The 17,749-nt window shown below is 35.4% G+C and overlaps 1 protein-coding gene across 1 annotated transcript in view; it reads right to left on the reverse strand.

Moving 5' to 3' along the window:
* LOC127419853 (homeobox protein Hox-C4a-like) overlaps window positions 1-13,337 on the reverse strand; it is a 64,601-nt gene extending 51,264 nt beyond the window's left edge. Inside the window, exons 1-2 of the mRNA XM_051661622.1 lie at window positions 11,632-13,337; window positions 8,143-9,436 (exon numbers count right to left, since the gene is read on the reverse strand). Of these exons, the coding sequence (XP_051517582.1) occupies window positions 9,162-9,436; window positions 11,632-12,364 (1,008 nt within the window). The 5' untranslated portion in view covers window positions 12,365-13,337 and the 3' untranslated portion in view covers window positions 8,143-9,161. The remainder of the gene's footprint in view (window positions 1-8,142; window positions 9,437-11,631) is intronic.
* Window positions 13,338-17,749: the final 4,412 nt, after the last annotated feature.

The following is a 17,749-nucleotide window of genomic DNA, read 5'->3' on the forward strand; positions in this document are numbered from 1 at the left end:
TCGTGCATGCTTTTATGTCCTTCAGTAAATTTTTACGAGGACCATTTGATTGTTCATAAACGTGTCGTTAATAAAACTGCAGTTGAGTTCCTAGTATAACATAAAACCAACACTTGTGAAAGAAGTCTAATCAAACCTCTGTCAAATACACTGTGAAAAGAAAGGGTGACTCTACAACTCTACAAGCTCTTAAAATAGTAACGGAGATAAAGGTTTGAACATTTGTGCTTTTTCATCTTTTATCAGTGCGATTTCTGAAAATGCACCATAATCTGGATACATTTTGTAATTTCTTCATAATTCCCTCTATCTCTTTTTTTTTCCTTTTCGTGTGTATTTCTGTATTTAGTAAATGTATCTTGTAGTTATTGTAATGAAACAGTTTGGTTACCTGTAAAATAACACTACATTATGGTTTTGAGGTTATTTCATTTGCTTTGACATTGCTGATATAAATGCATTGGATTGATTTTGTTTTGTAGTTTCGAATTATTACCCGCTCACACTTTAAATATACTGTATATGTAATCTGATATAATTTATTTGTGCAATAGTTAAATGCCATACCCCATTTGACGCGTAGAAAATGACACATTTCAAATACGTTACAGTTAACATGTGACTCGTTACATTTTTACATTTAGTGTTTGGTCTAAGCATATTTCTACACTTGGAAATGTTTTGATATTGGTCTGCAGTCATGTCAGTGTTAGGCCCAGTATGAAATCGGCCACATGAGGTCAGGCTTTTTTTTTTTTTTTTTTTCCACCCTGTTTTTTGAAGGAACATCAGATATTTCTCAAATAAAAACCATATAACAATACGTGGTTTAATATTCAAACTTTTATTATTAGCTAATGTTGCACTAAAAATAGCTATTGAATCTCTTTGCTCAAACAACCTTTTTAATGTTATGTAAGTAGTTTTAATGTTATGTAAGTAGACCCGAACCAAAATAGGCTAATTAGTGCCAATATGCTCCACTCTTTCAGTTTAAAAACATCTAACTAAAGCTTACAACTCTCGCTTCAGCAAAACAACGGAAAGCATAATACATATGTTGATTAAACGGTAGATTTTTGGTATCTAACGTTTCATTAACTCGTGTTTTTATAAGAAGGTGTGACCGCTTGTTGATAATAGCGTGAATCTGATTTCTACCTCATATTAATTATTTATATATATTTAATATTTAATATATTCTGAAACCAAAGTAAAATCTAATGCCAGAGCATTAATAATATAAAACCTTGTTGCGTGGTTTTAGCGTATTGTGGGTATCAATGCATGCAATCAAATTGTCAGAATTATTAAATTCAACATACAGAACATGCAACCCGTAGGTTATGTGAAACATTCAACTACTACAAAAAACGTTATGCTGTTCTTATAAAAACAGCGGAACATTGCAGTGAATTAGCCTTTAGCTGTATTTTTTAGAGGGCGTGGTACTTGATGCTAAGGTCGCTGCCATCACAACTGTTTACTTGTATTGTATTAATTTTTTAATGAATTTCTTAATATTCTGTACTTAACATTTTTCATGTTAGTAATGTTAGCACTGACATTCACATTTGATGTTTTGTAAAATAATATTGTTATTAATAAAGAAAGAATAACCTAAATAAATGTGTTTCCCCCTGTCTATCTCATGAATGTCTTTAACATTTCGAACCATAATTGTAATATTTTATTTCTTATTTTAAATATATGTCCCTTCAGTCAGTGAAGGTGCTGTATAAAATGAATTTCACATTAAATTAATTAGCTGACTAACAGGGATGTTTCTCCACACTCGATTTCAACATTCAATATATTATGGATTTTCAAACCATTTTTATTTGCTGGTTTGCTCTCTCCCTATAGGCCAAGTAGAATTTTATGTTAAACAATTAAAATGAAGGCGTGGTGTCATTATGTAATCGCCTCGATTCATATATATGGATAACGGCCTTGTCGTGTTTTAAAAGGGGGCAGCTGGCTCTCAGTAGACCTTGCTCTAAGTGTACAAACTAGTGGAATATAAAGTTAACTGGTGTCCTGGCACTGAAGCTATGCAGGATGACTTAGGATAAAACTGAACCATGCAATGCACACGGCACATGCGGAAGCGATAGTCTGAGCTCATTGACTGTTCTATCTGTCCAAACATTTAGCTTTAAGAACATCGTAGATTTTATACACATTTTCTAAAACAAACCTGTCGATAAGCTATTGTGATTTACAAGTACCTAGCAATCACATGCATATATAAAATGATACTTTCTACAGTGAATAGCTAAAACACAGCAAAATTAATGTTTATGTGGTAACAACCAAAGAGGAGGTGTGTTTTCACCCGTGACCCCACAAATGCATTTCGCAGTCTCATGTGACTATAATAAAGAATAGCTTAATAATATACGCATACATTTCTCTTGTATTAACATAATGTAAGCTTTCAAATGGATTTTTATGTTGTTATTAGGACAGTACGTGCAGCAGGCTATCATAGCTAATGCACTTTAATTTACGTGATATCTCATCATTAATCTCCAACATTGTCTATATAATGGTGAAATGAGACTGAAAATGACGCAACTACTGACTTCACTTTGATGGACTGCAATATTTTACTGTTAGATCGCACGATAACAGCTTACACAAGTGCACTTCTAAGTCAGGAGCGGGTTGAAAACGCATAGGCATATTTTCTCCTATTGTCCAAAGAAATGACATGTTTTTATCTGGATCTGAAAAATGTTACGCGTTGTCTTAATGTTGCAATATACCCATACCATTATTTTCCAGCGCCAGTGGGACTGAAAAGTCTAGTTGGGTACACTACGACAACATGGTGGTGTTATTGATATTCCCACAGAAATTTCGTGTTTTAGAGATTTTCCTCTAGATTATTCAACATAATTTCACTGTGCCTTGTTGAAAACTAATACATTTGATTTAATCCTATTCGCAAGACAAAAATCAGATAGGGCTTCGCGACTTTATGTGCGATGAATAAGGAGCGGCATTGCTTAGGGTTTTGTTGTAAACAGTTGGATATCCAATGCATAATGCATTAAAGTTTTAAAACTGAAAATATTCTTGCTATTTTATCTCCAAATGACGTGGAAAGAAACGTAGCTACTAAAAAATTTCTTCCATGGACCTCCTGATTTTGAAGAAACGCTGAATTATCCCCATACACAATTGCTCCTGATTGTATATGAATAATATATGTACAATATATTTGTAAATGTTGTATTGCATCTAATTAAAATAAATGTTATTTTAGTTTCAAGCATTAATTATGTTGTCTGTTTATTATTATTAGCCTTTTATTATTATTGTTATTGTTATTATTATTGGGGGGGGGGGGGGGGGGGGCACATACAATAATCAAATCAATCAAATCACTTTATTGTCACACAGCCATATACACAAGTGCAATGGTGTGTGAAATTCTTGGAAATACCAAACCATATTGTTGTGTGTGGCCATAGTACATTAAAATATGGCTGGTCTGTGAACTAAACAACTAAGATAAATTAATATATCATCAAATCAAGTCATTTTTAATTGTATAGTGTACACACATCTTTTCAAAACAGATTTACAGAAAATTACGACGTAACAGAAAATAACGCAGTCATTTTTCAAAAGTTCTCATTGAGCAGTTAAAATGAACACATGATTGAAAATCATGCTTTAAAATTGTTTTGTCTTTAGGCTCCCAGTGAGCAAGCCAAAGCAACTATAATGTATCATTTGTCCGGCCCAGGTAATAAGAACAACATATGTATCAATGCATTACTTGTTAGGCTGTACGTTAAATGAATTTGTTGTGTTATAAACGCAGTATTGATCACTTGCCCCAGTAAATAAAAATCCTTTATTTAGCATAGTGACTTGCCTGTGTCACAGTGCTTTGAAGCTGTTTTGAATTGGAAACCCTTATTTAAGTCTATCTGCAATCAGACTTTGATCCAGACAAACACGTAAACTGAATGCAATGTAATGTAAGCTAAATGTAATATTCTGTTTCCAAACTAAATACAATAAACGTTTCAATATGTAATGAAACGCAAATTGATAATTCGTTCAAAATGTCATTGTGTTCCCTAGCTGGCCTTTATGTTTATTTGATGAATTATAGGCTACTAACTAAAATCGCGTAAGATAAAAGTTGGAATCAATTGACAATGTAAAAAAAATAAAAAATAAATAACAAAAAAAAAAAACTTGTCACGGCAAAATAAATCATTCTCATTGTCCCTGGATGCTCCCGACAACCTCACTGAAAACTGACCAGCTTTAATAATCCATATTTAATTCCCGTCAAATACTAACTGGGCGTTAGTCCATTCCGAACTAGGGAAAGGCCATTGCTAATGCTACAGTCTACTACAGTCTGCTGCAATTAATTCGCCACAAGTATGATATTGGCACTATGCTTGTGAATGCAAGCAATGAACTTCACTATTAAACATTTCAACATACAGTTTATATTGAGTAGGAGTTGATATTTTGATGTCTACCAATCCTTAAGCTATTTGAAGACATTGCTGCTATATTGCTGCTATATCCGCATGCTAGGCGGCAGTGTCCTGTGGGGCCATTACGAGTGCTGTAAACTCTTTGTTGGTGACGCATTCCACAGGAGAACCCCATTCACTCAACTGAATGAAAATGACTTTGGATTCCAGACTGTCTCCTCCCGTCGCAGAACAGCTGAAGGCAGGGGTGGGGGTTAAGAAAACAAGCAGATATGGTGAAATCCAAACTCTCCCACAAGAAAGAGGACTAGTCGCTGATGAGCAAAAAACAACTGTCCATAAAAATGTGCTTAATTACAGTAGCCCTGTGACATACAATACAGTTGTATTTATTTTCTGTTTTAGAAGGCATTTGTACTTTATTACTGTATAGTGTAACTAAAGACTGAGATTCTCCCACACAGCAATCTGGTTGTAACCATTACACTGTAAAAAATGTAGTGTATGTTTACAGTAAATTCCTGGCTACGAGTTGCATGACTTTCACAGTATATTTTACAGTAGTATTTCTATAATTAAAAGACAACTGTATACTGTGACTTCACAGTGACCAGGACCAATAAATTACTGTAATGTAGCAGTGCTGTGTTGTGGAATCACAATGTTGAGTTTATATGCTGAGTGTTGATATCTTGCGTACCTGACTGACAACTCATGATAAAAAGTTAATGAGCGATAAAACCAACCATATTTTAGCATAGCTTTGCTTGTTCTTTAATCTGACCATTTCTTTACTTTCAAATGCATCATTTGGTGTAGTTTCTACATAATGGGCCAACATAAAGTCAACCACTAAATTGACTATTTTTTCCCCATACATCACAATATAATAAATTGTATTCTTAATCACGATCGCACCATCTGGGAGGAGCACATATAGAAATAAATTAGATAAGGTCCCATCCATAAGGAACACTAAACACCATAATGGTGACTTAAAACAAAACACAATTTTCCCATAATGCACTGCGATATTCAAATTTATTTTTTCACAGTAATTTGTTGTTTTGTGACAGAAAATGACCTAGTAAAATGTTTTAAAATAAAACGTTGTAAGAAATTACTGTTAAATCTTGTAAAATCCTGCCACTTTTTTTTTTTTTTTACAATGTATGTAACTTAGTACCCAAGCCTTTATTCAGATTGTTTTTTTTTATTCATATTCAGTACCTGTATAGTATAAATAAAGACTGACATTTACCACGCAACAATGGCTCTAATTTCCATGTGGTTGTAACAATTATGCAATTTAGTAATCAAGCCTTTATTGTGATTTTTTAAATATTCAGCACTGACTGTAGTACTTTTGTTTTTGGCCTGTTTACTGGGGTCTTAAAGACATTAAGGCACGATTTTTTTTTTTTTTTTAAACTGCTTCGAAACTGTATGTATGCGAAAAGCGCTATACCAGTACAAATAATTGACTTGACTTGTTTTTGATTATTCTATACTATTTCCTTTAGTTCCAGACCTGTCCATCGTTTTGCAAGCGTACGTTAAACCAAATAGGTTTTCGCAACACACTCTCACGGCGAAATCGTCAGGATTCGTACAACTTTTCTAAATTTGGCTAATTCTTATAATAACATGCAGCGATTTGCAAAGAAAGAAAGAAAGAAAGGCATGCACTCTAAATTAAATTGTACTTAATGTACTGATAAGTAGCTCATTTACACTGGTGTTATTCAAGTTGGAATATTCAAGTTATATATATATTTTTTTCAAGTTATACAATATTTATTTTACAAAACTCAATCAACCTGACAACATTAGTTTGCACCAACAAAAAATGTACATTTTAATGGTCAGATGTGGTAGCAATAGCTCCTTGTTTAAGTTTCACTTTTTGCAGTTTCTGAGGTAGCTACAGGTCAAGCATAGTTTGCCTTTGATGCAGCCACAGCAAGTGAAGTAGGCCTATGTATTGACAACGCTTTTAACGTGTAGGCTAGCTGGTACTGGCTACTGACCACTGACACTGCTCACTACAACTGCTCCTACCATCATGATGTGTATTATAATAATAATGTTTAATTGATCATTTACAAATGCCATGGAGGTAAGGCGCTGACAGGTTAAATGGTGTTTGGCTGCCAACATGTGAGTGAAAATGTGTTAAACAGAAGTAAGGAGGAACACCTGATTCCAAACGAATAGTTAGACTTAGCATTGATTGGTCACGTTTCAAGCAAGTACAATGTCAAAACCAGACAACGACATTTGTCGCAAGATGTATCAAAATTTGCAAATGTGTTTCATGTTTGACTTGGCCCATTGTACGTATGCACACACAAGTATAATTTAATATGTGGAGAGAATAAACAGTAATTCACATGAACCCAAAGCGAAACACCACCTGAAAACAGAGTATTATAAAAAGATGGCGTTGTTATTATGATTTATGTTGTTGAATAATTATGAGGGGGCAAAAAAGAATGTTCTGTTTTGAATGACATTCGGATTTGTGTCCATTCTGATAGTTCCATCCATCAATCCATCAACTCTCTTTTGTGCTCCCTTTGTCTCTTCCCTCTTTCTATGACTGAATTTTCTCTGTATCAATCACTACCAATATAGTGTTGACAATGTGGGTAAAACTCTTGAGAACAGTTTGAAATTAAATAATGAACTATATTTGGAACAGACAAGTTTGCCCCATGATGTTTACAGTCCTTTCTCCCTCTGAGAGTCTAAATTCTTAGCTTTTACAGCCCGACACATAAAGGCGAGCAAAGGAGAAAAAGAGCCCGCTGTGGCTATAATCGTTCAGTTCATTTACAATGCCATTTGCGAAGACTTCATTGCACAGGGTGTAATTTAACGGCAATTGTCGCCCTTGATGAAGACGAACTGACGTAATCAAGGCAGTTTCTTGTTGTCGAGCCAGGAAGCCAATCCCAACAACATGAAACTACCTAAACCACGCATCAGCCGCGCGTAACGGCGTTATCCACAGGACAGGAGAAGACAAGCAACAAACGCTGCACAGTTAAGTAAGGATTTTATTCCATTCCTCAATGCCTCGATTGTCAATTTTGATATAAGCTTGTCTGTGATGATTCTAGCTTGCCGGACCGTCCATCGCTTTAGGTAGTTTTAATAATTAGCTCAAAAGCTTATCATAAATTCTAGCAACCCGCATTAAAATGTCTGACACGAAAGTGTCTAAAAATCAACAGAACAAGTGAGCCACACTGACATCACTAGGATGCAAATATACGTAGATCTGCAACAAGAGGAGATTGTCAAAAGAGATTCCTGTGGCTTTTTTCCAGAGACCAAAACGCACCCAAGGACAAATTATAATCTTACAAATTCCAGAAAGGAGAGAAATGGTCCTTCAGTGGCATTACAGATAACCCACATATTTAAATGACAACACAGTATGCTATTATAGGTCGACATCCACAACTTTAACTTGTGATTGGAGGTGCATTATCAACAACTGTTAGACGTACCTAAAGCAAAGTGCACATCTAACGTCCTCAAATAAGCAACTTTCGTTCAAATCAAAACTGTTATCCATTATCAGCCATTTAAACGCAGGAGGTATCGAGAATAGCCTCCGTCGAGCTAAATGGAAAAAATATGGAAAACATTTTCCTACCTTGAGTTTTCTTTACATGGTCTGATAAACGTAGCTCATAGGATCCACTCATTCATTCACTGTTGTTGTTGTAGTTCTTATCATTTATCCGTGTTCGGTCCATCGCATCATAGCATTCCATTACTCCATATTGAAAGTTCCGGGTTCCAAAACAGCCAGGCAGACCGCAGAGCGCGTCAGTGAGGCCAGCACATTGCAGTGCCGAGTATGTGAATTAGCCCTCCTCCACTCACCTTTTAATGCATCTTTACTGCAGCAGCACATTATATTTGCAGATCATAAAATCCACCCCCAGCGCTTCCAGGACCGTCATGACATTACAATTTTATGACCTTGACTTACTGTGGTCACCTGGATAATATTTAAATCAACGTTATAGGTCTCCCACTCATATTGGAAGTGCTATGCACGTTCTCCTTCTACCTCTCTTTTCTGTCTTCACCAAAGTTTCTCTTTGTCAACAGAATACAGGAGAACATAGGCAAGGGGAAGGACATACCATGACATTAGATTTTCCCATCCCCTGTTTTATTTATCAGCCTCTTGTGTTAAACATCAAAATGGCAAGTACACTTAAAAAACAAAGCATGCAAAATACAGAGCACGCATTGTGTAGGACAAGCGCACTGACGATAAACAAGCTAATCTAAGACATCATAATCTCTTTCTAAATATATTCCGAGTTGAGGAGTTTAGTAATACAAATCTATCACTAATATTTCCATCAAGCGTCCTTTTAATCCTCTTCTGGCATATTTACAATGCTATTCTTGTCTGTTCCTCAATGATAGGTTAGGTTCAAGTGCTGACTAAATGTAAAACTGCTTGCAAGAGATTTCCAGTTCTTTTGCAACTGGCCAGCGTTTTACCCCAGTAGTGCTTTGATATTTTATATTTTGAGTATATGTCTGTGAATTAAAGAGAAGAACTGGGAGGAAAAAAAGAGAAATTTGCAAAACGGGGGGAGACCAGAGACAGTATGTATTTGCTTAATTCTTCTTTTGTGTGTTTTTTAGCCATCAGTTGAAGCTATAGCCAGTTAGCTCCCGGACGCGACTTTCTCTGTTGAGCTTCTTTAGCTTCATCCTTCTGTTTTGGAACCAGATCTTGACCTGTCTGTCTGTGAGGTTGATACACTTGCTGATCTCCAGACGGCGCTCTCGAGTCAAGTACATGTTGAACAAGAACTCTTTTTCCAGCTCAAGTGTCTGATGCTTTGTATAAGGACATCTCTTCTTTCGTCCACTTTTCGCTTTTAGCCAGTCTCCAGTTGCTTTTTCCAATTTATCCTCATCTGCAAAAGTATGCAAAACACAACTGATAAACCGAAGTATGAGTGCTAGTTAACAGTATTGACTGTGACGCTGCAGTTGCTTATTTTACATACTATGTAGCCTCTAAAACAAAAAGTATTTATATCTAAGATTGTTGCTCTTTGGAAGAATTAACATCATACCAACATGCATATATTTTGAGTCTGTAATCTAATGGTTTAATCTAAAATTCCCTCGTTCTTAACTATGTAAAACTATGCAGAGATGCCGTTCCTTCAGTTTCCACAATTTAACATGCCTGATATTTTCGTTTATGAATTTTTGAATCATTAACTATATTGTCAATTGAACGTTTTCAAGTAAAGTTTGTTTCAAGTGAAATTTCCAATTGTGGGGCTTCAATCACTGCACGTTGTAAATCGCAATTATTTTTAATTGATATTAAATCATGGTCCAAGGTAAAGGGGAAAAGGCAATATCCGTAATAATGCTAATATATAAATGTTAGTATATTTTTTCCTTTAAATTTATTTTATATTATTAACAAAATTGATCAACCAGGACAAAAAGCGTACGTGTTTCAGACGGATTAACTTCAAGTGTGTCGTTGAAATATTTTCAGATTTTAATACTAGATTTCAATACAAGGAATAAAATAAACACAGAAATTTGAGCATCATTACATTTTATATATAGAATTTAACAGTTCGTTGGAGCAATTCAGTGCTAAATTAGCAAAAAGAAGATGTCTTGTCTATTTATAACTTGCTTAGTTATATCTCGCTTATTTTAATATCATACATTTATTTCATATTTCACTAATACAATTTGAGTTACATTTCCTTTCAATTGTTAACAAAATAAATCAACCAAGACAAAAAGCGTCCTTGTTTCAGACGGATTCACTTCAAGTGTGTTCTTAATGCAGATTTCAAAATTTTTCAGATTTTAATACCAGATTTTAATACCAAAATTAAAACAAACACAGAAATTTGAGCGTCATTACATTTTATATATAGAATTTATTTAACAATTCGTGGGAGCAATTCAGTGCTAAGTTAGAAAAAATAAGATGTATTATTTATTTATAACATGCTTAGTTGTATCTTGCTACTTTTAATACCATATATTCATTTCATATTTCACTTACAAATTTTGAGTGATATTTGATTGACATTTATAACAATAAAAACATGAATGCAACGATTTAAATAGGATATGTTATAAATCAACTAAAATATATCACATTTAAATTAAACGACAATTGCTGTTTCGTTAAATGTCTACAAAACCCCATAGTAATATTTTAACATATCAAATTGTGTAGAATCTGTAATACTTTTCCAAAAATGTAATTCAAATTCTAACATATAAAAAATGACTTCCACTCACGTTGAAATCGCAGGCATTACTTGGACCCCAATACATATATTCATTTTTGGGGTCATGTTACTGTATCGGTAGATGCGCATTAGTAGGCATTTGAATATTGCATTACAAAGTTGTGGATTACGAATAAAACCTGCATTGTATATAAATAAATAACACAACCTACATCTAAAGCAACTGTCTAAATTAAAATCGCTGTGGTGGAAAAAAAAGAAAGAAAGAAAATAGGCTACGGGTCATGTTAAGTGTAAATCTATTGCCAGTGAAGCTATACGACTGTAAGCTACCAACTGCTGTGTAATAAAAGTCTAATTTAATGCAATTAAGATTGGTGTGTATTGTTTTATTTCGCCCTGCTGTTCTTGGATGAATGTGTGTAGGAGCGCACTAAACTCTGTGTGCTAGCGTAACCCTGGCTCTCTGTGATACTGTTTATATGCTAATACTGGACATTTTTTATTTTTGTAGGTGTATTAAATACCGTTTCCATGAAAAAAAAAAAAAAAAAAAAAAAAAAAAAAAAACACTCCTCACCGTGAATTTTGTTCTTTTACTTGCACTAAAGATAAATAACTCATCTTGGCCATGTAACACACACATTGTTAAGATGTACACAGGGCCTAACCAGCCGTCGGTGCAAATAGCTAAAAGGTCTTCCATTTTTATGTGCAACTTAGTTGACAGTTCACATGCTGTAGCTACATACAATAAGCGCGCTGTGATTGTGTGTGTATGTGTGCGCGCGCGCGCGCGCGTGCGTGTGTGTGTGCTTGTGTGTGTGTGTGTGTGTGTGTGTGTGGCAGAGAGAAGGCAATAGTTGTATTACCTTTCAATTCGCTCTCGGAATCATCGGTACAACTGTCTGTTTTTAAGACACTCTCCTCTTTTCTAGATGGTCTCTTTTCCATGTCGCCCTCCTGCGTATTCCCTGCCATGTCTTCTGGGTCCTGCCTTGCTTTGCTGGCTTTGACATAAGAATCTCCTGCTAGTGCCTCTACCGGCGTTGAATTTCGGAGTATTGGGTTAAAGTCCGAGCCGAACTCATCTCCATGGTGGCCCCTTTCACTGGTGTACACCTGGCTCCGTTGGAAATAATCGGGGGTGGAGACGGTGCTTTGATTCGTGTGGCTGCTATTGTCTCCCAGACGGATGTAGGTGGATTTCTCTTTAGCGCTGTCGATATCAGTCTGGTAAAGACAAGGGATCGCTTCCTCCTTCACATTACTGGCTGGAAATGAGCATGGGTGCAAAGCCTGGGCAACAGGTTGTGAGCCTCTGTAAGTTTTAGAGCCTACGGTCCAAATGTCCCGCTGCGACAGGTAATGCGAGTGCTGGTAAGTGCTGAGATGCATCCCACTCGGTTGCAGCTCATCCCGTTTGGAGAGAGGGGTACCAACAATGCCAAAACTACCCATCATCATGGAACAACCATATTCTGCAGACGCTTGCATATACATTCCAGAGTTAGTGGAATAGCCCTCACCTCTGTAAGGAGATGTTCCTCCCCCCAGCGAGTCCACCAGGAATGTGTTGGCTGCCACGTTGTTCGGGCATGACATTTTGCTACTTAGCTTGTTTTTCTTCTGATTTAAAACAATCTGCTTTATGTGGAAGAGGATAAGGACAGTAGGACGCTGACATCTTTTGGGGGGGTGAAAAACATCAGCAACATAATTATGGATTCAAGGCACCTTGTCATGTGATTTTCAGACCAATAGGGTTTTGAAAGTGGCCTTGATGCGCCAGACCGTCTTGACGTCACTGGGGTCAAGTTGGTGAATTTATGTAGCACAGCATGGAGCAATGGCGCCATCTAGCAGATTTTTTCGGACAAAGAAGCCAATAACAGAACAAAGAACACTCGTTGTCTCCAGATATACAGTTTACGTGTATTTTGCGGCTGCAAAACGAACAAGAAAGTGAGGCAAGTAAATTAAACACTTCATGTAATGAAAGGCAAATGTCATAATCTAAGTGAATATAACAACAAAGATGGGCAATACCACACATTTGACAAGAAAGTATATGCAGGCCATGTTTTTTAAAAATGATCATGGATTTTATAGAACTGGTATGTTGTTGACTCCTTGTGTCTACTGTCTTGGCTACCACAATGCTGTCCGACACTACTTAATCACTTTTATTTATAAAGTGTTATCAGCTGTTTTAGCTCTGTTGCAAAATCAATTTGGCAGATTAGTTGGAAAAAAATATGCATTGACGTAAATGAATATATTTCTGTTTTAGGGATGCTTGTTTTATATTTGCCAGTATTTGTTTCTGCGTAGGAAATGTAAGCCTCGTATTTTGACTAAAGGTAAAGAAAATGGGATAAGGTTGGGCCTATTTAGAATTACAAAACAATGGTATTCGTTTGCCTTATCAAATAGCACTGAACATATCAAGTAGCGCATTTTTTGGTTAAAATATTCAGTCTTTCGCTTGTGTTCTTTGAGATGCTTGGGCTCTGTTTTGTTTTGGTAAATAACTGTACATTATAACTGCATTTGTGAACTTGTGAAAAAATAAAAATGGAATAAGCCTTTCTTAACAGAGTGAATTACATGCCATTGTGAATTAACAAAATTAACATTTTCTTGTTTGCGTTAGCCGCTTAATCTTTAGTCACTACAGAATATTTATCTGACAGATTAATAGATATCCACCCTGTTTGAATTGGAACATTGACAAATTTACACATATTTTCGTGCCTCACCATACATACATCCATACATAATTTGTCTAATTTAGCACTCATTAAAAAACAATTTTTAAAAAATAGTTAGAGAGTGTTTCTGTTCTAAAAAATGCTCATATTGTCTGCAAGAGTTTCGGTATTACTTGGCCGCATTGTTTGTCCGTTTTATCACGCCGCTGAACAGTCTGCATACAATTTTCACAAATGTCACAAATTTGCAGGAAAATACACTGAATGTACTGAAGGTAAAAACGCTTTTATAACTCCATGTTGCTACTATGTCAAGCTTACTTTTGCTATCGGAAAACTTGCTGTTACTTATATAATACAAAAAACCCGAGATTTATATTTAAATCAAATACAAAATATCCAATTTAAATTAAAGTTCACTTTACTGACCTAGGCCTCGTTTCTAAAAAAGCATCGTAAGCCTAAGTGGATCGTAGAAACGATCGTACGAATCATTTTAGAATTACTGGCTGTTTCCGAAAAACATCGTAACTTAAGCAGTACTTGAAAATCGTCGCAGATCTGCGAGTGCTTTGGAATAATAGTCGAGAATCGTAAGGACACAGACACCTGCAGGGCGATTGCGAAATTACACTTAAAACAATTTAATACAATTAATGTTGAGATTCGTACACTTAATGCAGTAGGATACAATGTGACCATGATCATTTAATATTTAAATATAATATAATTATATAGGTTTACTTATCATATCAATTAACCTATTTTTATTATCTAATATATAATATGCTACTTTATAATTATAGCCTATAGTTTAAAATAAATGCATAAAATGGATAAATGAAATAAAATAATACATTAAAAATTTCTGTATGATAAAATAACTGAGCATAAATAGATAAATATAACTTACACGGATCTGCGGCATGATCACGTTGGTAAAAAGTGGCTGCATGATTGTATAACAAATTAAATTTAGAGGGAATGGAGATTTTGTAGAGGGAAACTGTCTATCTTGGCTCGTCTTCCCACCTTCGTCATCTTCTACACTCTCCTCATCTTCCTCTCTGACACCCAAAGGCGCGGTCGCCCGCACCGCATGTTGTTGTGCTACATTGATCATGTCACCGGTATCATTTTGGGAGCAGATCTCTACTTGATCAGTTATATGTACATGTACCCTGTGTAAGTGCTTCCATGTTCCATCGTCCTATTGTGCACTTGAAAAAGGCCTGCTGCCAACACTGTAAACCTCATTATATATATTTTTTATAGTCTTTACTGACCCTGCAGCTTGCACCTCGACCCACAGATAAATTTGTGTAAACAAAACATTGCAAACCCACATATGATGAACAAAGCAGTTATTGTGTAAATATAATAATAGATCGTACCGAACAAAGTAATTACAAAACTATATACTAAATTATGTAGTTAATATTTAAAAGAATAATTTTAAACATTTTCCAGCGAGGTAAATTGCAAGTATTTATAATGTTACGTCCAAAGCTATAATTAAATTACAATAACGAGCGACACTATACGTGCAATTTAAGCACTATACACATAGCGACTCTTAAGAAGCACTTAAAGTGTATCGTTGCGCGGTCCTGTTAAGTGCAGTTGAAAAAGGAAAACACGTTCGTACTTTGTACGTGAAGAACGCTATTAAGAGCTAAGCTAAATCGTTCTCGGCAAACGAGGCCCAGTTCAGTGTTTGTTGGCCCAAGCATTTCTCCTCCCTTAACCGCAAGGGCACCAACTAAGAGGTCAGTGCTTGTGACCCAGGCACCCAGCGTGAGACACGGGGGATTGTTATGATTGGTCTATTCATTTGTCTATCACTCTGCCTTCTCCATAAGCCTTTCAGGGGATTCCTCTGGAACAGTCATCTAAACAGCCAAATACACGCAGTTTTATGCCATAATGTGAATTTATTGAACTGCAGGTATAATATATCTTTGTTATCTTACTCAAGATTTTGTTATTTCACCTTCAAATCAGTACAAGCATCTTGCCTTTCATGTCCCAAAATATTTTAAACGTTTTATTCTAAATACATTTTTTTTGTTTTGTTTGTTTTTGACAAATAACTGGACATACTTTGTTTTTCTTGGTGAGTAACAATGTATCCGTGAAGTGAACAATTTCAACAGAATTAGCAAACTATTCCTGGCACATTTATATACAAATGCACATTTAACAATTATCAGATTCTAATAACGTGCTAATTTTTAGAGGTTTATTTATATTTTTAAGTCTTTACATAGCTAAATGATCGTATTTGAACTCTTCATCAATTCTGCAGAGTAGCGAAATATTTGCACAGATTGTGAATGGGTGTACGGTCAATGGTAAATGGGAAACTGGTGTTTAGAACAAAAATGCAGAAGTGTCCTAATAAGTTATAGGTAATGCTAACATCCTACACTTGCTCGGTGACTTTCTGATTCCAGATGTCAGTACAATGATAAGTTATTACAGAAGATACATTTGCATATTTAAATCTCCTTTGATATTTGGTCAATTGTACATTATTAATTTTTTATTGGTATTATTTTATTTATTTTTAAAGTGCTACTGCTTTTCTCAACAGCGCAAAGTGTATTATTTACATACAGTTTGCTTACTGAAATATGTAGTAGGTCCCTGTGTTTTAATATAAATAAAGAGTATAAAAGACCAGTGGTTCTTCTGTTACTTATAATATTTTAAATACAGCTCACTCCATTTGTGAAAAAAAAATCAAACCCGTTCTATTTTATTGTTCACTCTGTGAACCTTTTTATTCAATTTTGTGCTCGTATATGCCGACAAGAAAACAGGATAAGGATCCGAGCTTTTGCAATTACATCTTTCTCAAACATGCTCTTAGCTTCGAATGACGTTTGTGATAATATATTGTTGTTATATATATTAAGTTAACATCTACAATATCTTGAGTTGCTGTTGCAGAAAATCTATAATTCTATTTCAACAAGGAAGTGTGTATGACAGTAAAAGCTATAAATACTTTCTTCTATGGTTGTGTTTTTTTTAAAAAAAAAAACATTTTCCTATTCCTATATTAAAGCTTTAAAAGAGATTAGAGATGGATTTCTTATCATGTAAGGGTCAGTAAATGTGCTATGGCACAGCAAAGAATAAATAAATGTCTTTAAACCGACTTTCAACTCTTGGAATATCTGAAGACTTTTAGAAAGTGGAAGGCTACACATACAATTTCACCTGGTAGGCCTTTAACTAAGTCTGTTGGCCATAAATGGAATATAAAGAGTGCCTGTTTGGGAACTGAAACCACCATAAAATATATTTTCAGTTTAAAGCAACCTTCTTTTTAGCCGTTTCCCCTCACCAAACAGGCACCCACCCGCAGAGCTCTATGGAATTTTATGGTTGATGCATGATGTAATGTATTAAAGACGTTTATAAATCAGAAAGTGGTAATCGAAAAGCACATCAGCATTATATTAAATTTTAATATCACAAAAAATCATTTAAAAGTCTAGTGGGCACCAGTGGCATGGTATTTACAGCTTTTCATCACATTCATGAGAGCTGAAGTAAGTAACGCCATGCAATGAGTGTTAATAGGCTCTGTGCAAAGTCCACAACTGTAGGGTTTGGAGCACTCACATCAGAAACTGCATATGTTGTCATGTGATGTCAAGAATAGTGTTAGCATCAGATTCCTTATAGCCTACACTATAATGAACTGTGTGATAATACTGAAGTATTGCCTAAAGTTTAATGATATTCAGATATGAATATGTATGATATCAATCAGATAAATCTGTAATTACACTTAATTTTCATAAATATCTTGAACGTTTGTTGAATTAAGGGGAATCCTACTTAAAACTGAAAATTCCCGGGGAAAACAATCCAAAGTCTTATGCTGATGCTTTTGAAGCCTCCGCCATTTTTCTTGCCCTTAGCTAAAAGCGCAGTCAAAAGTGTCCTATCGCGCGCTTGCTTTCTGCCACATAATAGAATGCATCTGAAAACAACATGCAAATTGTTTTGAAAGTCACATGCATCAATGAAATGAAACCACGGCCTAATTTTTGCATTCATGCGTTGTTTATAAGTCTACACGCAGAATGCTTTGCTGGCGACAAAGACGAACTGCATCTCTAGCGTTCGATAGGACCTTCCAAGATCCTGCTCCTCAGTGTGGCAATAGCCTACAAGAGAAAGACATTCAGCACTGTCACGTCACTGAGCCAGGGCCAAGGTTGGTGGGTGTGACAAGAGAAGTATTTTAGCCTTGATC

Source organism: Myxocyprinus asiaticus, chromosome 29, assembly GCF_019703515.2.
Source record: "Myxocyprinus asiaticus isolate MX2 ecotype Aquarium Trade chromosome 29, UBuf_Myxa_2, whole genome shotgun sequence".
NCBI classification, from domain to species: domain Eukaryota; kingdom Metazoa; phylum Chordata; class Actinopteri; order Cypriniformes; family Catostomidae; genus Myxocyprinus; species Myxocyprinus asiaticus.